The sequence below is a fragment of the Perca fluviatilis genome, chromosome 1 (assembly GCF_010015445.1).
Source record: "Perca fluviatilis chromosome 1, GENO_Pfluv_1.0, whole genome shotgun sequence".
Taxonomy (NCBI): domain Eukaryota; kingdom Metazoa; phylum Chordata; class Actinopteri; order Perciformes; family Percidae; genus Perca; species Perca fluviatilis.
In genome coordinates, this window is record NC_053112.1 from 44232950 (window position 1) to 44258560 (window position 25611).

The following is a 25611-nucleotide window of genomic DNA, read 5'->3' on the forward strand; positions in this document are numbered from 1 at the left end:
GTATATACTGTGTTGTCTATAAAAAGGGACGTTGAAAGAGCAAATGTGTACATAGGTGTGAAGGTTTGAGCCTGTGTGTGTGTGTGTGTGTGTGTGTGTGCGTACGTGCATGTATGTGTGTGTTCAATTCTGACATGACACTTTATCAATACTCCCATTACAGTGTGACAGATATGAAACCCAATCTGAACCTGATCTGCTTGATATCCAATCTCAGTTCTCACCTTGAATTCTTCCAATACCTCCCAAAACACACACACACACACACACACACACACACACAAACACACACAAATGCCCAGCACAAAGTATCACAAGGATAGCATCCTTGATTCAATTACCTTATTGCTATGTTGTCAAAAAATGCACAAGACCCGCAAAAAAAAAAAAGGAAAATATACCACATTCCAATGTACCACACACTGACTTCTCTTTTTAGACAGTTGACAAATCAGATGGCCTCCTGGTAGCACTTATGTCAGTAATGTCTCAGTTATGTCTGAAATCATCTCACATGAAGTATAAATTAAGGGGAGGCAAAATAATTCTAAACTATTAAAATGTATCAATATAAAATGTCAGTTTTATTTTTTCCTGCTAACAAGTATCGGCAATACTGAAGCCACTTTTTCAGACTGGCTGCATTACCAACATGCATATTGGCCAAGCAGTTGATCTCACCTCCAAAACTCACTCCAACCACCAAAACACTTCATACATGTCTCAAAACAAGCTCAATGGACCAAAACACTGGCAACACCTCTCACTCAGAAAGCTAACATCGTCACTTCCACTACCGGTCGAAAGTTTGGGGCCACTCCACTCCATTATAGACAGAATACCAGCTGAGATCAGTTGCATTGTTTTTTTTAACCAGGGCAGCAGTTTTCAGATTACATAATGTGCTTACAGAATTGCAAAAGGGTTCTCCAATATTTTCTCAGTTAGCCTTTTAAAATGATATCAGATTAGTAAACAGAATGTGCCTTTGGAACATTGGATGAATGGTTGCTGATAATGGGCAATGTAGATATTGCATTAAAGATCAGCCACTTCAGTCGAGAACCCTTTTGCAATTCTGTAAGCACATAATGTCATCTGAAAACTGCTGCCCTGGTTAAAAAAACAATGCAACTGATCTCAGCTGGAATGGACATGGAGTGGAATGGACATTTCTAAGTGACCCCAAACTTTTGACCGGTAGTGTATAACTCACTGACCTAAAAACACTAACGACAGGGAGCAATGATGAACTTTCATCTTTGAAGTTTGAATGTTTTTTTGTGTTTTTTACATAAATCAGTATTTTATTATAGAGTAAAAATAACACTTTTTCACTTCATTGAATCTACTATAAGTACTAAGTATATGGAACAAAAATGAATCAGAAATTAGCTTCAATAGACTTTATTCATTTTATATTTGTGCATATTGTGATTAACTTGTAAAAAACTAAAAAGTTCAAACAAAAAATTGTACCTGAAATTCCAGACATCAACAACATATATAGAATGATAACTCATACTGTTCAGTATGTGTGCATTTGGCCACACGTTTTTATCAACATCACATCTTCTGTCTTATCTTTCTGTTTTGAATGAGTATTGCTTCATTCGATTGTAAATATTTTGATAAGATGTTTTATATATTTCAATTTGATTACTGCAGAATTGCACAGCATTTGCCATCATTCTCTTTTGAATGTGTTTTTAACGGTTTTGAAAACAGTGTGATAACATTTGGACAATGTGCTGCAGATTCCTAGTGTTCTGGTGGTGGAGGATGAATGTGAAAAGAGTTTAACGGATTTTGATGAGTGTTGTCATTGACTGCATTTCGTGTGAAAGCAATGAAAAACGATTCACAGTTTGGTCCACGTACACTTTTGTTTCGCTGACTGTGTGAAGAGTTTTGACAAAGTGAGTTTTGTCCAATGCATGTTAGCAATCGGAAAAAACAACCCTGCAATTTAATGTTTTCATTATCAAGTCGTCCGTCGATTCTTACTTTGATAAATCAGTTAATTGTTTGGTCTGTAAAATGTCTATGAAATAGTGTAAAATATTCATCACAATTGCCCAGAGCCCGAGGTGATGTCTTCGTTATACTTATGTGCCAGCAACTGTCCAAAAATATTCATTTTACTAAGACAAAGAATAAGCTTGAGCTTGATCTCTAAATGCCACATGCTACATGTCATATACACAGTGTGTAGTATTTCCCATTTCAAACCCGACTCGGTTTCCATCTGGACAGGGTACCCAGACAGTGCTGTTTAGGGGACACTTTTGAACTTCAATCTTTAATTTAATCAGCTCCTCCACTGGCTCCCTGTCCTCCTCCTCACCCACAAAGCCCTCCATAACCAGGCTCCTTCCTACCTCACAGACCTGCTCCACCGCCACAACCCCCACCAGTGTCAGAAAGAAAGAGTGGATGGAAATTCTGACATGTTCTACTGTTGCTGAAAAGCAAACAACATTACAAACCCAGATATTTGGAGTTCAGCAGTTACTGCCTACAACAGATTGTTTGGGCAAAACACAGATTAAAAACATCTTAACTGAGCCCAGCATGACGTTTCTGCAAAGCCTCACCTGTCACCACATGTAAAAAGCCATCATCTATAGGTCCCAAGAATAAGAAGCCCTGATGTAGAATTTATTAAGCTGAACACTCCCTCTCTCCCTTTCTCCATTCCTCTCTGTCTATGTACCTCGCTCACTGCTTCTCCCGCTGCACTTCTGGTAATGGATTCTGCCTAAATGGCTTCTGAGAAACACAAGTGAAGAGAGGAAGAGGAGAGAAAGGGGGTGAGGTAAGGGAAGGAGAATGGAAGACTTGTTGCTTGTGTCCTTACAGCATATGATAGAATAATGACTATTTCTGTTCTAATAACTTTTACAATTAACAAAACTCTCAAGATTAGTTTGAACCGATTGGTTATTTGCATTTTCCATGAAAGTGGTGTACATTATTGGAACAGCTAGTAGATTTACAGGGGTGTAAAATAGTTAAATCATTACAGTATACAGTATATCAGTATATCTGTATTACATTGGGCAAGTTCATACAATATTAATTGTTACAATACTATTATCAAAATGGTCTAAATGTATGGCACAGTAGAAATTCTGTCCTCGGAATGGAGCTTTATTAATAACTGTATTTCAACAGAGAATAACAAATTAAAAAGGAGAGAAGAGAGGAAGGGAGGATGGAAAGAGAGAAAATGAGTGCAAGAGAGGGGGAGAGAGCGATGCTGTATGGTTAATGATTTAATGTTAGCCACTTGATGGAATGAAGTGTCTTCTCCATGTTAGCGGCGCCAAAGTTAAACCCTCTAGTCAGTTAGTCTGTTATTCATTGATTTCTCTGGTCAGCACTAGATTGCTATTGAATATGACTGGCACCAGGGATGTGTAAGTGTGTGTATGTGTGTGTGTGTGTGTGTGTGTGTGTGTGTGTGTGTGTTTGTGTGTGTGTGTTTGTGTGTGAGGAGCATGGATCCTGTGAACTCAAGCATATTTCAGTTGCTGGTGGAAAACTTATTTTTCTGCCACTGGCACACAGACACAGACACACTGGCACACGCGCACACACACACACACACACACACACACACACACACACACACACACACACACACACACACACACACACACACACACAAACACACACACACACACACACACAAACAAACACAAAAAAAAAAAAAAAAAAAAAAAAAAAAAAAAAAAAAAAAAAAAAAAAAAAAACAATCACAAAAAAACACAAAAAACTTCCCCCCTTTTTTAAACTAGTCTTAAAAGGGGAAAAAAAAAAAAAAAAAAAAAAAAAAAATTTTTTATAAAAAAAAAAAAAAAAAAAAAACAACCCCCCTGCTGCTGTGAAGGCGAGAGATGATATATTATTTATTCCTGACAGCTGTTTTGTATTAACCATACAGCACCAGCTGAGCAAATACATAACCAGCAGTAGTAGCTATGTATCAATACTGCAGCATGGTGATTGTGCATGAATAATCTTTCTATACTTACATATGCACCTGGGTTATTGCAGTGATCTGTCTTCTCAAGCAGTCGCTATAGTTGTCTCTTCATCTACCATGTGTGTGTGCACGTGCTTGATTCTCTATAATATAGAGTTCTTTTGCAACGGCATGAGTAAATATGTCGTGAGCATATGAGAGCTGTGTTAGTGCTACCTGATGTATAGTTTAATAAGCCTGCAATATAAATATTTAAGGAATACACATTATTCTATACCGCACAAAGAATTCTGAAGCATTAATACATGCACACACACACACACACACAAGAAGAATATCCCTGTGAGAATACCAAAAGGAATAACTATAACAAATATATTGAAAAAATGCAGTTAAGTCTTGTATGCTTGGCATCAGCTAGGAAGAGGAAGCAGTCTTGTCAGTCAGTGTAACAATAAATATCTTCTTTCTGTCTCCAAGAATTTACAGAAATCTGATCTGCATATTCAAAATATCAATTAGACAATGACAATGTGTAACACTGCATCCTATTAGGGCTCCACAAATAATCACAATTTTATTGTAATCCCAATATTGATCAGTGCAATATCCAAATGGCAGGAAAGTGTCGTGGTGCGGCAGAGCTATCCGGCCTAGGCGTACGTATACTACAGAACAGTTTGGTACAGGTCCTCGCAAAGATCACACCATGATCATTTTAAAGTTTATCAACGAAAATGAAAATAATGCTGCAAAAATTATGATTCCCTTCAATATCGTAAATCACATCGCAATGGCAATATCAGTCAAAGTAATCACAATTAGATATTTCCCTCTGCCCTACATCACATCTATGGCTGAGATGTGAGAGTATGTATTGATGACGTGCATAATAAAAGGTTCCTGGAGCTGGATCCAACTGGGCCAGGTGGCTTTTAATCCAAACATGCCTCATTTGCAAACCAAACACAAACTGTGGTTATTGGATTTTGACAATAAAAGCTTCAATGCATGCCATCATGCATGTTATCAAACAATTAAAAAATGTCACTAATTTTGGTACTATTGTGTAACTGCGTGGGTTTCTGTGTACTTTCTTTCTGTGATATATTCACAGCTCAACTGTTAAAGCAATGAGTCAGAAAGAGGCCGGTGGTCATTTTAATTTGTGCTAGCAATTAGCCTTAAATGTTAAGCAACAGAGAAAATAAATGTACTTATAGTCTTCACTGGGCTTTAAAAAAAGTTATATATCAATGTTTACACAGACATTCCTATAGACACACCATTATACTGTAAATATACATGAAGTTATCGTACACAAACCTCAATTTGTAATCATTTCTATAGCCAATGGTTTTTTCTCTTTCATTTTCAATAGATCAACAACAATTTTTCAAAAACTACAATCACCAGATACAATTATTAGCTTTTTTACATATGACAATTTAGGTATGAATAATATCCTAAGTGAGTGAAGAACTGATGGAGGAGAATTTTACATACACAACCAAGTTTAGCTCTGACTGACCATTTCTAATACAATAACCGACACAGGGAGTCCAACAGTTCATTGCCACGCCGTAGTTAAAATCATGCCACTTATATAGCCTGACAGAGCACATCAGCTGTGGCCATTGTTCAAGTCTTTTTTAAGAGATTTGATGGTTTTTTAAAGACCATTCCGACTTTTGTCCAGTAATGGCTTAACAATAGCAGTAGTTAGAAAGGAGAGAATCACTCTAATACCCTGTCTCTTACAAGTAACCATTCCCCACTTAGAAATGGTAAAAGGATAGTTGTGAAATCTAAAGAAATGAGACAAAGAATAAGATGCTGAAAAGGGGGAAAGAAAAGAGAGGAAAATGATGAGGCTCAAACAACAGAGTTGACACAGCTAGCCATAGAGACACAGAGAACGTTACGACCAAGGTAATACAAAACACACAATCTCTCTCTAGTTTTCACAAAGTTTTAAGGCCAGTTTGTAATTCAGCGGTAACATGTGAGTTGTACCTTCAGAGCAACTGACAACAATACTGAATGCAGAGTGGAGGCTATCATCTGTTATCTGTCTCTAAAACTCCCTGAAGAAGTCCCGTCTCATGTGCAGCCTCTAAGTTTTACAACGGTGCATGTTTTCAAAGTAGCACAGAAAGTAGCCAAGTAGGCATGGCTGAAATGCAAAAAGTGATAAAAAAAAGAAAAGAAAAGAAATGAAGAACATCACATTACTGTACATTACTGTCATCTGAATTTCTAAAACATTGAATCACAAAGTTTAAGATTATGTTAAGGTTGAGATTTGTAGTTTTGAACCAGTCCCCTTTTGGAATTTGGGTCATTTCTGCATGCAAACTACTGTAAACTTTACTGCTACTGATCGTCAACACAAACCACACTGAATGCTCAGAACTCCTTTCTTGTGATTGTGTGTGTGTGTGTGTGTGTGTGTGTGTGTGTGTGTGTGTGTGTGTGTGTGTGTGTGTGTGTGTGTGTGTGTGTGTGTGTGTGTATAACAGCTAAGGTTATAATGTTAAGCGGCTTAGGGACGCTAAATGGATTAAGTGTTTTGTTGACACATAGTAAAGTAATCTGGTTAGCAAAGACGAGATACTCCTCTCTTCCTCTCTATCTGCCCGTTTGTTCTCATCTCTCCTATTCACTCCTTCCTTTTTGCCCATTTCCATCACAACATTGTGTGTTTCTCAGTATCTCCGTTCATCCCTTGTACCTTGCTCTCTTCACACACACACACACACACACACACACACACACACACACACACACACACACAAAAAAAAAAAAAAAAAAAAAACTTTTAAAAAAAACACACAACCCACACACACACACACACACACACACACACACACACACACACACACACACACACACACACACACACACACAGAGCACACATTTAGACTTAAAGAGATTGGGCAGGGGAGGTCAGCTAATATATTTTAAGCTCCTTACTATGGCACATAACTAGACATCTGTCTATTGTTTTTTTCATGTACATGACATGTTGTCATTTTCCTCTGCTTTTAGTTATGCGGACGTCTTACAGTTTTTTATGATTGCTGAACGACACTGAGCACAACTGGAGCCACATGTGCAAAACTCAAGCCACACTCTGCACTACCACCAGTCACCTGAGCTAAACAGTTCACATCTCCTGCAGAACTCATTCACAGCAACACAACTCTTCACACACGTCTCAGAACAGGCTCAGTGAGATAACACACACACTGTCACTCAGAACACACTGAGAGTAAAAACACTAGCATCAAACACAAATACACAAATACAAACTTTCTCATCTTTACAGTTCGAACAATTTGAGTGACTTTACACAACTCAATAGTTTCTTTAAGGAAAATATATAGATTTTATAATATACCAATTTTTATGAAAAGGAATGAAAATCAGCAGTCTGCTTCAATATGGTATTTTTTCTCTAGTAATTTATGGAATTACTGGAAAAAGAAAAACTAAAGGAACATAACAGTAACAAAGAATAGTGTGACTAATCCTGCCTCTCTCCAGACGTTTTCGTCATCACATTGGATGTCTGCATCATCTCTAAATACAAATGAATGTGGTGTTTCCATTGCTTTCACCTCCATGACTTTCTGAAAAACAGAGGTTACATACACACTGTGGTATGTAACCTCTGTTTTTTAATTGTGTTCAAGCAATAAAAAACAAACTACAGGTCCACATGAACTGCTGCTGTGCAGACTGGAGTTAGAGTTTTGCACGTTACTCCAGAAGATTTGACTTTTTTTTTTAATTATGTACCCATTTATTCAAAATGAGCAAGACAAATGTAACAGATACCTTCTGTGCATCTGAGGACTTTTTTTTTAAGGGAAGACACCTGCATCAGTGTGTTTAGGACAGAAAATGTAAATGTATCTTCCTTTTTCTGTCCCCGTAGTTGAGATCATCAATATCAAGTAACTGGGCAGGCAGCTGGGCACCCATGGGTTCAGACACCACAAAAGTGTTTACGTCAGTGTGTGTGTGTGTGTGTGTGTGTGTGTGTGTGTGTGTGTGTCCACAGGGGAGCCAGCCAGACGTCTCTGGTCTAATATTTCCTCTCAGGAGAACAAATAATGCAGAGAGGCCTCTCCCTTTCCCTGCTCTGCCTTTATTTCTCGACGTTCCCTGTCTCTCTTTGGAATTACTGTCTCCATTGAACTGCTTTCCGTTTTCTTCTCCTCCTCTCTGATATTTTCCTCTCTTCTCCAAATTCCCTTGCCCTCCCTGTTATCTATTCTTTCTCTTGCTTCCTCTTGCAACAAAGCTGCAGATAGAATCACAGAAGTTGGTTAAAGTTACTGTACACACACAAACGCGTGCACGCCCATGCACGCACACGCTTTCTGCTGTGAACCAGGATCACTATCAAGGGACGGTGCAACAGTAGGTGTCTCAGAGGAGGCAATGTTATCGTCTGCTGTTTACAGGACAATGAGTTGACTATCAGCCCCCATTCAGAGAGCAAAGAGCAGCACAAGAGAGGAGGTGAAGGTGATCTGGCTGCTGAGTGGAGTCTCACCACAGTACAGTACATTTAGGCTCAAAGGAGCCTCTCAACACGACTCCATACTACATTCATCATAAAGAAGCAAAGGAGAACAATTCAACATGTTTATGTTGTTGCGACTGACTTTATTTTGTGATTGTAAATCTATAGGGTCAGGCTGCTTGGCTGTTTGGCTGTTTGGATGCTGACACTCAACAGTAAGCGAGGGATGTTAATGATTTACCGTTTAACCGACCGATTAATACTATTAGTTAAACAGTTGAAAAGAATATTATTAAAACAAAAATTAAAAAAAAGTAATTAAAAAGGTTTTTTTGTATTGTAAAAGAAAAATATGCTTTACAAATTATTTACTTTACTGCTTGTTAACTTGCTAGTGTAACCTTTGAGGACTGGCGGGTTAAATCGGCAGGCAGACACACAGCTGACCACCTTGCATGTGGATGGATAGGAGGCACGCTCGGGCTACGCGGACAGCTGCGGCATTTACCGGTCGCACGGACTCGGAAGCGGTTCCAGGAAAGTGGCTGCATGTGCACAAAATTTCTCTGTAACACACATTGGCGCACAACTCTTCTCCAGTACACCATGCTTTATCCATCACATGTTTTGGGCTTGCATTGCATCACGGTTAACCCCCAACAATGACCCAGCCACCACTAACATGGGGACACAGTATTCCTGCTGATGAACATGGTCTAAACACACAAGTGACCATGTGTTAGCATTTGACCACTTCAACTTCACGCTTACACACACATTAACAGATGAGAGCTAACACACATGCACGCACGCACGCACGCACGCACGCACGCACACACACACACACACACACACACACACACACATACACAGCTGCATTTTAAAGAGTCAATTAGCCTTTTGAAAACTTGACGACTACTCACTTCTAGAGATGGGAAGAGTATCCTCCAGAGCACTGACATCCACAGCATAATGCCATTTAATAAAAAACATTATCAAACTTAATATAGGAAATATAATGACTCAGCATTTTATCTCACTGTTAATTACAACATCACATCTCTTAATGAAAACCCACTCTGTGTGTAGGTGTGTGTGTATGAGTTTGTCTAGCCTAATGAAAATAATGTGTGTGTGTGTGTGTGTGTGTGTGTGTGTCTGTCTGTGTGAGGAAAATCAAAAACAAGTCCTTTATTAACTATGAAATTCACACCTGTTAGGGAAAACTACCTTGAGGATATATACAGTACATGCACACATACTCACACATACATATACACAAAAAATGTATTCACAGGCAGACAAATAACTACTTTCCAAACATATTTGCACATGTACATTTGTTCTTACATCTATACGACCACGTGCACGCTGACCCTGAAACACACGTATGCACACGTAAGGTCCAAAAACAAATGACTGCTCAGCTAAATTGTGATCATTAATTAAATTAATTAGCAGCACATTCTTTTGTGTTTTGCTGCCCCTCTGCCCCCCGAGGATTGTACCAGCCTCTTCCCCCATTTCTCACCACGAGAAAGGACACTGAGTGGGGGTGCACACATAAATTAAATATCAATGAGTGAGAGATCTGCATGTTTCGCCCTTTTGACAGTTTCCTTTATTTTGATGATTTAAATCAATGCTTCTTTAGGCATGTTTTTGGTAATCACATTATTTAAGAGAAACTGATCTTACTCAACTTTATCCCACGGTGCTTTTGAAAACAATAAAGACTATTCACTGATTAATACAAAAGAAACAATCTACTGCATTAAATCTACTCTTAAGGTACATGACATGACATGGCTTTACAAATCAGAACAATAATTCTGAATCTGTGAATGCCATTCGATTTTCACAGACTAAAACATTCTATCATTGAACATCGGTAAGAATTCTTTATCATTTTTAAGACCAAACAGTAAATGGACTGCACGTATATAGCCTTTCTCTACTTTAACAGACTTGTGCTTTACAATTTCTCGCACAAAAACACACTCACACACCAATGGCCACGCAGGGAGCAACTTGTGGTTCAGTGTCTTGCTCAAGGACACTCAACAACATATGGTCAGGACGAGCCAGGGATCAAACTGCCAACCCTGCAATCATTGGACAACTGGCTCTACTTCCTGAGCCACAGCCACCCCAAACATAATAATACGTTTCTGGCTAAACAGCAGCAGCTGGTACTGGAACACACTGCAATGCACTGCTTTACCCAACGCTGGAATCATCAGAGCTAGTTGTGTATAATCAGAACATGCAGTACAGTACAGTAATTGTTCTGATGGTCCATCAAGCAATAAACAAAACACACTGACATTCACTAACACTGTTAGTCTCTCTCTCTCTCTCACACACACACACACACACACACACACACACACACACACACACACACACACACACACACACACACACACACACACACACACACACACACACACACACACACACAGCATACTGAAGTAAAAGAGAGGGCAAGTAAAAACCTCCAGTTCGTTTTTATATCTTGTCCTTTTCTTTTGAATCTTGGTATCAAAAACTGATTTCAGACTTACAAAAAACATTTTTTTTTTAGAACTCATCTGCTGTTATCTTGTCAGTGTCAAGACCAAAAAGAGGACATGAAGTTTAAATGAGGTCCTACCATTGTCGCTGTCCGACTTGTTCTCATGCTCGGTGTCGGTGAGAGTCAGCACTGAGTTGGAGCGGCTGGACAGACAGGAACTCCTCCCTGATGATTTACCCAGACCCCCACGGCCCCACAGCCGCATGGCGCGCTCTGGTGACATCACAGCCTGACTATCGGTATCTAGGTCCTGGGCTGTACCAACTGAGAAGCCGCGGTGGGGGAGGCCCATGTCGGAGCAGAACGCCAGGCCTCGACGCGAAGGCGGCTCGCAGATTCCCAGCTGACGGAGACTGAAATGCTGACCTGAAACAGATGGAGACATTACAACTGTTTTGAAATTTGAATATGTTATTATACACACTGGGGAAAATGTACAGTTTTGCTAATTACTGTAGATATTAGGAATAACGAGTTGATGTATATTCATGTATTTATACCAACATCAATACATGATAAAACATTTAAAATGAAGATTGTGCAAATGACAACAAACCTGTGACAACTTCCCAATGTTCACAAGTTAAGACTCACTTAGACTCCCTCTTTAATACAAATATTTGTTTCACATATGAAGTAAAGCTTTACAAAATAGCACTGTGTAAGCTGAAGAACAGTTATGTTTTCAATTGATTCAACATTTTTCAAATAAAAAATCTGAAAAATGTCCCAGGAGCCAAGGTGATGTCTTCAACCTGCTTGTTTTGTCTGACCAGACCAATAATCAGTAAACCAAAGATATTCAATGTACAAAATCATGTAAATCCTCATATGAGTGAAGCTGGAACCAGATAATATGAGGCATTTTTGCTTGATAAATAACTTTGATTCTCTGATTGAGAATTGATGAATCTGATTGATAAATCAATCATTAAAATGACTCTCACGAAATTCATTTTCTGTTGATCTACTAATTGATGAATTGACTAACTGCGTCATACATTATTGACCCTATCAAATGGCCGGACCATCACAGACACTGGTCTGGTCTTGTATTTGAGAGTGTGTGAGTATGTAGCAAAGAAAGTGTGAGAGAAGGATCGCTGTTGAGAAAGAAAAATACACACACCGACAGCAGCTGCAACCCGCACAGAGAGCCTGACTCACGCACAATACATTCACTCGGTCAGAAGAAAAGAAAAACTGCAGCAATTCTTTAAGGCAGAGCAATAGTTTCAAAGAATAAATAATAATAATAAAAAAAAAACATTTGTAAAAATCGATTCTAGCCATAGAAAATAGAAACCAGACAGAGAAGGTGAAAACGAGAAGAAACAGATTACCAGAGCGTTAAGCCTGCAGACTATTCAGATATAAACTGTGAACGTACCGTAGTGCAACTCACATTAGGATGCACATCTTTAATATAATGAATTTCATCATTTGTATAAAATACAGTAGATTCTCTTATACCAGTTCTTCAGATTTAAATTATATAAAATAACGTAACATATGTATTTAAATAAATACATCGTACTGTAGACAAAAAAAATGAATCAAGGCCCAAAATGATGGAATTATGTATCATTAAAGAGAAATACAAAACCAAGACCATGGCAAAAAAAATGTTGTATGTTATTAAATCTTTAAATGGGAAACATTTCGGCAATACAAAAAGACTGAGTCATCACACACTTTGGCTTACTGGACGGTTATAAGGTTTGTGAGAAACCAGTAATCAGCCAGTTAACTCAACGTCAGCGATTTAAAGATTAGTGCCATGAAAAGTCTCTGATTAATGACACAGAATTAGCCAAATTAACATAACACTGGTTATTAATGGCGAGGCCTTAATCTAAACAGATATGTGGTTTTACAGTATGTCAGCCAAAATATGCATTCATAAACATTATTCAAGTTTATGTGTGAAAATTGATGAATGAGTGATGATTTTAAATAAGTAAACATTTTTAGAGTGACATTAGCAGATATATTTTAAATGCAAAATTGCCTAACAAAATGTGGTCTGCTTTACAATGCCTGTCAGCATCATACACTAATATTAAAATGTATTATTTTTTCTAATTGCGCATGGAACTTTATTTTGGAAGAGTTGAGTAATGGGTGTTTTATTTTCTGGGTAGACTGGGTAAAGTATTTCATGAGTGGATTACACATTTAAATTACCTTTTTCATTCAATTTAATAAGTCATCAGGAGAAACTCTTTCACATCAACTGAAAATGGGCCGAAATCAGGTTCAAATAACACGCGTGATAATCCTTTGAAATATAAATGAAAAGAAGACAAACAAATCATCTGTAAAATCTCAGTATGTGCCTCTTCATCTTTAATCAGCAAATGAAAAGAGAAATTATAAAAGCTTTCCGTAATTAATGGCACAACAAGAGATAACGAGTGCTGCCGTTCAATTAAAAGTTATATTAATTTTAAATGAGCTCCAATTAGGCCAGCAGTGAAAACGAAGGAGATAAGATGATTGAGTAATTATGATTTTTTCATTTCTCAAATATTGACGCTGTGTTAATTGGAGCTGGAGAACAATGAACGCGCTCTGTGGTTGAGCTTCTTTTTTCCCTTTTAATGTGCTATGTTTTACCATTTTCTTTATTTCCTTCACAGAACTTTGATGTGTCATTATCCTCTAGCCTTCATCATACATATTCTTTATTCATTATTTTAACATTTCTTTCCACTACCCCATCCGACGCGCATCCATTCATACGTGGACCAATAATGTGTTAAGCAAGTTTTAAAAACACGTGCCCAAATACCAAATAATGCCAAGGAAAATTAGGATTTACGTTATCACAGGATTGGTCATGCATTAAATCCATGTGTGAGTTAATGACATGTAAATCCTACATTAAAGAAACGGTCAAAGAAAGGAAATCCATAACTGGAAACTGATCTGTGACAAAAACAATTCACGCTGATCAGAACAGAGCATTGTCAACATGAGAACATTAAAGTTAAAAAAAAAAAAAAACAATACAGAAGCAATTAACATGACATTACAGTTAAAAAAAAAAAAACTAAAACAGAAGTAATTAACATGACATGTCAAGAAGCTGAGTCTTGTTGCATTAAGTGTGCACAGACAGATAAGCAAACAGAGGAGGCAAGGACAACATACTATGTTTCTGTGCATCTCTCACCTTGTCTGTTATAATCATCCTGTTCGCGGTGAACCATGTCCTTGTATCCCTTTGTCGTCCCGTACAGCAACCTGTCAGCAGCCGAGGACATACCAGTCAGTTGTGTTACTATAATAAAGGAGAGTCCTTCAGAATAAATCCAGAGGGATAACTCCAACAATGCACTGTTGTTTTGTTTTTTGTTTGGGGTTTTGGAGGGAAAAGGGGGGGTTTTTTAAAAAAAAAAGGATTTTGTGTGTTGTGTAAACATATGCTATACTGAATCAGGGCTGTTGTAAAAACAGCACAAGTTACTATAATTCAATTCAATTTTTTTTTTTGTGGTTAAGTTGTTAAAAAAAAAAAAAAAAAAAAAAAAAAAAAAAAAAAAGGAAATATTTTTTTTTTTTTTTTTTTTTTTTTTTTCAATCAACATCTACTGTGCCATATCTAGACTGCTATTCCAAACTGAATATGCATCTCAACACCAACGATGAGAATGCATTTAAAGTCCTACTGAGAGCTCAGGCAACTAACTAAAACTGTAAATAATCAGTAGAACCGGGAAGGGTTTTTTGGATCCTCCCTGGTGAACAGAGACAGTAGCTACCAGTTCCTCCCTGGACTTATCAGCAGAGATGTGACTGTACCAAACCCTCTGTAGGTCAAATCGTATTCAGAAATACGTGTTTTGGTCTACTCAAGACAAAGATGTTATCCAGTGGGTTTCGACAAAGTGGCATTATAATGTGTGTAATCCCAGTTCTAACCTTGTCTGGTCTTGGTGCTGGTCGAAGGCCTTGAGTGTTTCACTGGAGGAGTAGGACTTCTGGGTGGGGACCCGGAGTCCCTGGGGGCCAATAGCACAGTCTTCGCTGTCCCCTGATGAACCTAGCATAGATACACACACACACACACACACACACACACACACACACACACACACACACACATACACACACACACACACACACACAAAGCACAACATCATGCAAACACACTACCAGACACCTAAAAGCACTACAAAAACATGTTAACACATTTTGCCCCTCCTCCAGACTGTGGCTGGACTGAATTATTTACAATTTTAGCGTCCTATCACGTCCGGGTCACGCAATTTTTTGTCAGTTCAAAATATCAAAATTCAATGAAACGCTATTTTCCATTCTTCATTTGAGCACAAAATCGGACACCGCTTTTTTTTTTTCATTTCGGTTTTCGAAACAAGTATTGAGAAAACAAGTACATTTTTTTACTTTTTAGGTTTTATTTCTAAAAACGAATGAACAAATGATACACAGATTCAGAAGCCCTGAGAGGTGGTTTCATGATCAGTTTAGTGTACAATGTGTTCATTTGAGTTGAAATTTTGTTTTCGAGTCAGTGTGGACTTGCGGTGCAGCATATAATCAGTTTAACAGGAGAAGGCAAGGCAAGGCAAGGCAGCTTTATTTGTATAGCACATTTCAGCAACAGGGCAATTCAAAGTGCTTTACATAAAACATTAAAGAGCAGTAAGAAAACAATTTAAAACAATTTAAAAACATTAATAAACAAATTAAAAACATTAAAAGACAAGAATAAAATTGATAGTGCAGTATAAGAAATTAAAGTTAATAAAATAGATTATTTAAAGAAAAGCAACATCAAAAGATAGGTCTTTAGCTTAGATTTAAAAGAGCACTAGAGTTTCGCGGACCTACAGGTTTCTGGGAGTTTGTTCCAAATATGTGGAGCATAAAAACTGAACGCTGCTTCCCCCTGTTTAGTTCTGATTCTGGGTACAACAAGTAGACCTGTCCCAGACGACCTGAGAGGTCTGGGTGGGTCATAATGTAGTAGCAGATCAGAAATGTATTTTGGCCCTAAACCGTTTAGTGATTTATAAACCAGTAAAAGTATTTTGAAATCAATTCTTTGAGGCACTGGAAGCCAGTGTAGAGACTTCAGTTCTGGAGTGATGTGGAGAAGTCATCAGTTAATCACTTATCAGCAATGGAAGATCTGGCTCTTTTAGAAGACCTTTATGCGCCAGTACAACAGTGCACACGTACGTACACGGGCCACGGTGGAGCGCTCCTTCGGATTGATTAAGGGCAGATGGCTCTGTCTTGCATCAGTGGGGGGGGACCCCAATATACATGGCAGAAAAAGTCTGCCACATTGTTTTAGCCTGTAGGGTTCTCCACAACATCGCACAGGAAACAGGGTGCCATAAATGTAGTGATGGAGCCAGATGACCCGATGCCCAGAGAGCAGTGTCCAGCACAGCCCCAACTGGGGGCTATACCAAGGAGACAGGATATTATTCCTCACTTTTAAAAGGTATAGTGTTATGTTTGGCAATGATACTCAATACAGGAAACATGACGATGCACAACATTTTTATTTATTCTTCAGGTTTTCTTTTCTCTTTTAAAGTGTCTTTAATGGCCACAAGTGAAGGATGAAAAAATACACGAGTAAAATAAAAGACACTGCATAAACTCCGCTACTGTGTGTTTATTTAAATATAGGTACACTATGTAGGCCTAATAGATTGCAATATAAGCCTGTATATTACTATTAGGACTATAGCATATGTCAAGGGTGTATAAATTAAATAGTATGATTACCACGGCAACACTGTTGACTGCATCAGTGATCTCCTTCCATCCCGCATTCTTTCTACAGCCTTTAATACCAGTTTTCAGGCTGCCAAATAGTACACCTGTTAGTGCAAATGAACCCGAGATATCAGGGTTTCAATCTCCACCTCTGAAAAGTGCCGCTTCTCAGCCGGATTACGTCTCGCCATGTCGTTAATTGTAGGGGCGAGGCCTCAAAACCGAGAATATATTGGGGCGTGATATTAAAATGACGATCGTTTCCAGCTGCTGCTACCATTCTTACGCTCTGATTGGTGTGATACGAACATTTCATGAATCACACGTGAAGCCTGTCGTAAGATGGTTTCTGTGCTCATATCTGCGCTGGTTTCTACGTTAGGTTGATAAATGAGGGCCAATATGAGCACTTTAGGCAACCCTCTAAATGTTGCTAAAAAGAAATGTGAATTAAGTGCGTTTCCATCAGGTGGTTTGGAGCGAATAACCTAGGCTACAGCGTAGTTTGGTATAGAACTAGTTTCACAACTCACCCATCTACGAGAGGAAATGGAAAGAGGGTTAGTTCAATTCAGCAACTTTTAATTTGTTCTTTCATGTTTTCTTTTCAAAGACACATTATGGAAATATTCAGGAAGACGCCAACAGGAAACAGCTAATCAGTCCTGTGAGTTAAATGTTGGCTATGTCAGAACTTATTAGGCAAAGGTGGTTCCATATCCCATTTAGACCAGCTGACCTCTTTTTTCACAAAGGCAAAAACCACCTCAAAGGGAGCATAAACACTTTTTATCGTATTTTTTTCTGTTTCCATCTACTAAAACACACCAAATAAACATTCAAATATGTGAATGGAAACAGAGCAGGAGATACTATGACATATGGACTTTATTTACAGCAGATGATTTATTTGTTGAGGAGGCAGTTTCCCTGGCTGCAAGCAGGTAGATTTTTCTTCTTCATCTGGCCTGAAACCCAAACTCTAAATCTGTGCAGTAAAGCCCTGAAAGCCGATATTGCAGGGCTCCTAGGAATCAGCTACAAAGTTGTAGGTTGCTCTATGGAGGAATGCTTTCTCTGCAGCTGGACTAAGTACAGCCTCAGGCCAACTGGAAAAATCAGCCAGGACCTTTCACATGTGCTACACAAGGAAGATCAACTTCTGCCTTCTGGGAAGCACAACTAGGTATTTTTTGGCCCCCATAACCTAACACATTAACTGACTGCCCCCCCCACATGGTTCTTACAGTATGTCTCTCGTAAAGCGTGTTTTTTTACTGATTTTTAAACTGTCTCCAATCTTATTTTCATAGCTTGGTCACCAGTTCTATCAGTTATGATGATCAGCTGATAACCTTTTACTCATCAAACAAATTAAAACAAAGTCTGACGTAGCAAGAAAGGACAGGTCAGACCATCGGGCAGGTTTTAAAAAAAAAAAAAATCCCAATACTTCTGGGCAGATTATATAAAATCTTCATTTAAAGGTACAACCAAAAATGAGTATGCTCATAATGTTTTAAATACAGTAATACCTTATTGCAAAGGTATACTGCACAGTACGGTAGGTGAAAGTTTGAACAAAAGGATACATGAATGAAGAAACAGATAATTGAGAAAAACAAAATGAATGCCTCTAATGATTGAGCTAACTGAGCTATCTCACCAGTGTACGGTCCCTCCTTGTCCCTGCGGCTCTTGGTGAGTGAGCAGTATGGACGGCGCTCTTTCACTTCCATAGTGCTTCTGCTTGTGCTGCTGGCAAACATACAGGCATGCTGCTGTACAGCTTCATAGACAGAAAGACAGACGGTCAGACAGGCAGAGCGAGAGAGAGCGAGAGATAGAAAGAAAGAAAGACAGAGAGAGATATGAGATGAAGACAGAGAGACAGAGTCCGGGTTGTTGGGCTCCACCTGCAAACACACACACACACACACACACACACACACACACACACACACACACACACACACACACACACACACACACACACACACACACACACACACACACACACACACACACAGACAGACAAAAAGGAGTCACATTAAAAACTCTGGATACGAAAGGGACATAATGCTCATAAAAAAGGTTCACACAAATAGTTACAAAGATGCTGAGAGGCTGATTCATATTTCGAGTCAGCTAAGATAGAAACATTGATTTGCAGGTTTGTTTGATCATACACCTTGTTGTCTGTCTTTATTCATTTGGTTCATCAATGCTTTTCCTGTAAATGGATTCTTCATTCCTACATTCAATGTAGTTTCCCAGTCTGCTGAATAGCGAAGCATTGCATTCGTATGGAGGTCACAGAGCCACGGTCATGCCCTTTAACACATGTACCTGCATGCATAGCTGCTCTGACATCTGTTTCATCACAGCGTGCCAGAACACTGCTCTCCTTATGAATGTAAATTAATTGTCACCTCACTCTAACACTTGACAATAAGCTGTTTCATCCTCCACTTGTCACTGTCACTCTCCTCAGGGGAATTCCCTTCACCAGCGCTGTTCCAAAACTTAAAGGGTAATTTCGGTATATTTTTTAAACCTGGACCCTATTTTCTAGGGGTGGGGGGGGGAAATGGATACGGCATAGTATCGCGATATTTTCCAAGGCAATACTGTATCGATACACAGACAAGTATGGATCTTTTATTATATATGTGTTGGTCAGATTGTCTGCTTGACAATCCCATTTTGCAGCAATACAATTGAAGTGAGATGAACAAATTGGAGAAATGTATAGATAAAACAGATGTTGGCAAAGTTTACTTTTGGGGGACATCATTTGAAATTGGGAACAATTTGAAGTTGGAAAAAAAGGTAAGAAATAGCAATATATAGCAGAACATTGCAATATGTTTAAAATCACAATAATATCGTATCTTGAGGCCTCTGGTGATTCCCACCCCTACTATATTCCCATGCATTGGTGTCTACGTGACTAATAAACATAAATCTCTGAAACTACACTAAAAGTGCTGTTTTTGCCACTGACAGACTCAGATTATTATTCCAAGTGTCTGACAACATTATGGAAATGATCTACAGAGATAGACCTTTTTGTTAAAGATTAAAATCTTTTTTATCTAACCAGAAACAGCTCCATCATTTCCATCGCCAAACTTACCAGATTCCATTTAAATAAAAAATACAGTACTTCTGGCATGTATAGAGCCAGCATGTTTCCACATGTAAATGGGTGAATTAAGGGTTTATTTCAACCAGACTGGTGATTGTTGGAACAGTGAAAACACAAACCAAGACACGCTTTTGAAATGTTCTTGTTGTTCAGTTTCTGTCGTCTTTAAATGAAGTGTGTTAAATGATGAAAAAAAAATGTTTATTTTAAAAGGGTTTTAAACAAAAAGGATCCTAGCCTTTAACAAAAAGCTCTATCTCTATAGGGATCCTTTCCATAATGATGTCAGACACTTAGAATAATAATCTGAGCCTGTCAGCGGCAAAAACAGCAATTTTAAAGCACCCATATTATGCTACTTTCAGGTTCATAATTGTATTTTGAGGTTGTACCAAAATAGGTTTACATGGTTTAATTTTCAAAAAAACACCATATTTTTGTTGTACTGCACATTGCTGCAGCTCCTCTTTTCACCCTGTGTGTTCAGGTCTCTGTTTTAGCTACAGAGTGAGGCATCGCACTTCTAGCCCATCTTTGTTGGGAGGCGCATATGCGCAGTAGCTAGGTAAGAATCACATCAGCTAGCTGTTTGTTTCTACAACTTCAGTCAGTACAAGGCAGGGTTAGCCGGGAGACTTCTTCTAAATGAGGGAGCACTTCCAACTTTGTGTAGAATACCTGCAGAACAGGGACATGGAAGACATTGTAGATTATGGTGAACTAGTGTGTGTTGTAGCAGTGTTTTGCCATTGAGAACGAGCTAGCATGCTAGCGCTAGCATGCTACGGTTAGCCACCTTGTCTCGGCTACTGACATAGAAAGCCCTGCAGATTTTGAATAGCTCACCCGGAGACTGAAGGCAGGAATCATTCAGAAACCATATCTCACTCAAAAGAGCATGGATGTTTCAGAGACACAAAATAACACCCCAAATCCCAGAAAAAGTGTTTTTTTCATAATATGGGCAGTTTAAAGAACGTAAATTGAAGGTGCGCAATTGCCCGATAACTTACATTGTAGCTTGTTTCACCGCTGCCAGCTGCAGTGGTTTTGCTAAATACTGGACCAATTTTAAAGATTGTTGTTCCCAACAGTCTCTTAGACACAAAAACTTGGGAAAATAGGGTCTAGTTAAAGAAATCTATCTTATGCAATCTTATCTTTGCATAACCGAAACAGTAGAGCAGGTGGTGCTGTGTACCATGGCTATAGTAGGGCTGTAATGAAGCAGGCATCTGGCGGTTGTGTAGAATTCGTGACCAAGCTTAAAGGCTAACAAATTGTTCCTTTTAAAATGCACAAAAACTGTTTCCAGGTCCACAGTTTGTTTTCTTACACATTTATTTGTCAAACACAAAATACGCTTTGTAAGGATAAAAACATTCCTTTATTTAACAAGCATATCATTCTCCACTTAACTAGGGGGGAAATGAAAAGCTGAGAATGAACTCAGGGCAAAGTTGATTGTTCTAGAAGTCTCCAAGAGTTGTGTTTGTTTTTCTCTTGTTATCTTCAGAGAAAAAAAAAACTTTGATATGTGAATGCATTTAACTCGATTGTGCCATCTGGCATTTAATGTATGTTAACAAAAACAGTGGAGTGGAGCAGCAGCACATTCATCTTCCCATATTCCCTTTAGTTGCATTATACAACACAGAGCAGTACAGAGCAGTAGCCTGAATGCATATTAAGGCAATGCAAATTGGTGAAAAGAGGCAAACAGATGCACGTCTTAATTAATCAATACATTTAAGTAATCCATTAAGTAAAATGCTGTTTTGAGAATGTTCTGTTTTACTCGATTTTATATCTCAGTTAATTGAAAATCTTTGGGTTAGTCCGACGAGACGAACATTTTGAAAACGTCACCTTGGGCTCTGCAAAACTGGGATGGGAACTGTTCAGGATTTATAGATTTACACATTTTAGCCAAAAGTATCAAATTCATGCAAATGTATTATAAAATTCACTTCCATTCGTATCTGCATACAACTAACATGTTGTACTGGAACGTGTAATGCAGAACTTGGGTGCATGGCCCCTAGTCAAGTGTCGAGGGCATGATTTATTGATATTCAATAGGAGTATAAATATTTATTTATTTATCTACTTACATTAGTCCATGACTTTAGCCTGACAAAGAAGAATATTTAAGTTAGCTTTAAATTATGATAGCATAGCCTTCATGCAGAACTGCTTATTGTCGGTTTATGAATGGCCCTCCTGCCAGGCCTGGTGGTTTTTGTGCTGCTCTTTATGCTGAGTTATAAGTAATGAGGTAGAATAGATCCTGTGATGGGACAGTAAGCTGATGGGATGGATCTACAGGACGTCAGTACTTCTTTGAGTCATGTGTGCCTCTTTGGATACACATAGAGTCACATAGAGAGCTGTCACTGGGGAGTTTTACAGTGAGAGCTTAACATGAGCTTTGGTACGATGGACAGTATATCACCTGGAAGCAGCAAATAAATCAGTGCTGGCCTTCAAAATGGGTGTACAGTAGCTTTCATTCTTTGAGAGATAGGTGGACAGAAAAGAGAGAGGGTGAGAAAGTTCAAGCTGTTATTCTATTGTGTGTGACTACCAGTGATGCCACGTAACGCGTTACTTGTAACCGGTTACTCTAATCCGACCACTTTTTTCAGTAACAAGTAACGTGTTACTATTTAAAAGAAAAGAAAGAAGAAAGAAAGAAGAAAAGACGGCAATATTAAGGTTGGTTGTACACTCTGTGCTGGTGGCGACAAAGTGCTATCTAGCTACAAAAACACTACATCAAATTTGAAGAAACATTTGGAGTCGCAGCACTGCAGTCAAACTTACAGAGCAAGTCCCAGCAGGTGGTACGAAGCAGAGAGCAGGAGGTCCCCCACCACCCAAACAACAAAAGCTGGACATCGGTGCAAAACCAGTAATTGGGAGAGAGTTGAAGAAGTTGGTCGGGCAGTAGGCCTATGTTGTAGAGGAAATGCTGCCCTTAAACACGGTTGACTGGCTCTTTCGTGCCATAATAAACCATAGATCCCGACTACTGGCAACGCCGAGCTGCCTCACAGTAAACCGGTTGTCATTTTTATGTTGAGGCTGTGGGGGTGTTGTCGGCAGTTGCTGAATGTAACTAATAAAGTAACTTGTAATCTAATGTTGTTACTTTTAAAATCAAGTAATCTGTAAAGTAACTAAATTACTTTTAAAATCAAGTAATCTGTAAAGTAACTAAGTTACTTTTTCAAAGTAACTGTGGCAACACTGGTGACCACACAGAAGCCCAAAGGTTGTAGGAGAAAAAGACGTAGACAAGATGTAGGCAAGAGACGAGAGGGATTCATAACACAATTAAATGTGTGGCAATATTATTTTTGACTTTCTTGAGACCTATACCTTATTCAGACACAGACAAAAAAGGTAAAAGGAACCAAATACAACTGGCTTGAGTGGGAAGAGAGTCAGTTTGCAAGATGAGACACAAAGAGAGGTTGAGCAAGGCTGAGAGAGGGAGGGGGAAGTAAAGACAGCCAGTAGTGGTCAGACAGCTTTATAAACCGTCAACTTAATCTGAGACACTGAGCCTTAAATCCCCTACCTTCTGGACCTGCACGCATGTGTGCATGTGTGTTATCAATGTGCATGTTTGTTTGTGTGGTTGTGTCTTGATGCACTTTGCTGCCGGACTACTTGGTTTGTGCATTCTATTCTATTGTGTTTTGAACTGAATATTTTCCCAATCGTAATTACTATCCATGTTCCAAAAAGTGAAGAAAAGGTAGCACATCTCAGGTTCCCAAGGAGGACAATATACTGTCATCCTCCTTAACTTGGGATCCTGAGATCTGCTACCTTTTCTTCATTTTATCGGATTTTGGGTTTAGCACTCCACCAAGAATCTCCATAGTTAAAACACAACCTCATTTTTTAACATCAGTTTATATAATTTCATCTTTAATGACAGCAGGACAATAAGTACTTGCCATCAAAGTCGTTCATAGCTGCTTATTTTTATTCAGAGTAAATTGCCTGTGCTAGCGAATTGGGATTGAACCCCATAGTCTCCACTTAACCTGGCCTGCTTGCCTTCAGACGGCAAGGGATCACCAGGAGGAAGACCGCGCACATAACAACATGCAAAGTATAAAGAAATGTGCACCATCGAGCCAGTATGGTGCCAGCTGCTAATGACACACATGATATTCATGTATTAACTGCTGATCTGTATTGGGGTGGATAATCATTGGGTGCCATGCTGTGAGTAAGGGCCGTGTTTATTTATATTTATTCTCTCAGAGTTGATGTTAATCGCATTGTAGTTTCTTCTCACAAACCAAGCCTGAATAGAACATTACTTTAATTTCATGTATTGATGTATTGAACTCAGCGGTTCTAATATACACATTAATACAATACATATCACGGTTCCAAAATCGTGATATGTACCAAACTGTTACATGTTGTGAATCGTTCCACCTCTCTAATCAATTGTTTTAGTTGGATTTAAATAAAAAGGTTGATGATTCTTTACAGGAATGGGATATTTTCTAGTTTCAGTGACTTGATTCCAAGTATGACCTTCAACAAACTGACTTATTTCGTTAATTTCAAGCTCGCCAATTTGCTAAGAGCCATAGCTCACAATTTCCTACTCTCCCAGAAAAGTCCCTAGTGGACTCACTTTTGGAAGTTCCTTCTGGGTTGAAAGGTTTCACAGCACATTCCCATTCAATGATTATGTTACTTGACGATGTTAAGATAGACATGATCAAAACTGCGTGGGACAAAATCTCAGAAGACAAAACAACAGCACTTCCTGTGCAAGACTGGGTCTAATTCAATTCAAGGTTGTTCATCGCCTACACTGGTGTAGAGGTAAGATATCCTCATTCTATCCTAATGTAGATAGCTAATGTGTAAGATGTCATGTTAAGGTAGCTGGCTTGACACATATGTTTTGGTCATGCCATAAACTAGCAGGATACTGGTCAACTATATTTGATGTATTGTCTGAAGTGCTTGGGGCGACTTTAGAACCATGCGCTATGATTGCCATATTTGGTGTACCAGATGAAAGAACAAACTTGACACGAAAACAACTCAACATCATAGCATTTCAATCAGGAGAGACTTTGTTTGCAGATATGCAAAATTATTTATTGTACAACTGTATAATATGAAATGTACAAAGTCTTTCGGAGATTAGACTCCATCGAATCAATAATATATTTCAAGGGGGTAGAGAACAGGAACAAAACCCCCCGATGGAGTCCAGACACTAGTGGCGGTGGACAAAGAGACCAGAGACCGGACCGAAGAGGCAACGGAGCGGGCAGCCGGGAGAAACACGAAGACCGGAGGCGGCAGGGGAGGAGGAGGGTCGAGCGCTTTGCCTGAAACAACAGCTGACAGCACAGGGAGAGAACAGATTTAAAGCAGAGTTGTAAGGCTTTGATAGGCCCATGAATTTCGTGGCCAAGTCTGATTGGTTCAACTGAAAGCGTCACTTCTAATCAGCTGTTAGATTTAAGAATGAGTAGTGCTTGGGTTAATGACATCTTCCTGAAAGAATTTGCGCTGAGCTTCATTTGTCTCTTTACTGG

General features: G+C 38.8%; 1 protein-coding gene across 8 annotated transcripts in view; it reads right to left on the bottom strand.

Moving 5' to 3' along the window:
• tenm3 (teneurin transmembrane protein 3) overlaps positions 1–18696 on the bottom strand; it is a 294603-nt gene extending 275907 nt beyond the window's left edge. For 6 of the 8 annotated variants that reach the window (XM_039800537.1, XM_039800527.1, XM_039800511.1 and 3 more), the window contains exons 1-4: positions 18536–18696; positions 15034–15154; positions 14285–14355; positions 11185–11472 (exon numbers count right to left, since the gene is read on the bottom strand). In XM_039800537.1, coding sequence (XP_039656471.1) covers positions 11185–11472; positions 14285–14355; positions 15034–15154; positions 18536–18638 — 583 coding nt within the window. In that variant the 5' untranslated portion in view covers positions 18639–18696. The remainder of the gene's footprint in view (positions 1–11184; positions 11473–14284; positions 14356–15033; positions 15155–18535) is intronic. The other 2 variants (XM_039800546.1, XM_039800518.1) reach the window with 1 other exon arrangement.
• Between the last annotated feature and the right edge of the window lie 6915 nt (positions 18697–25611).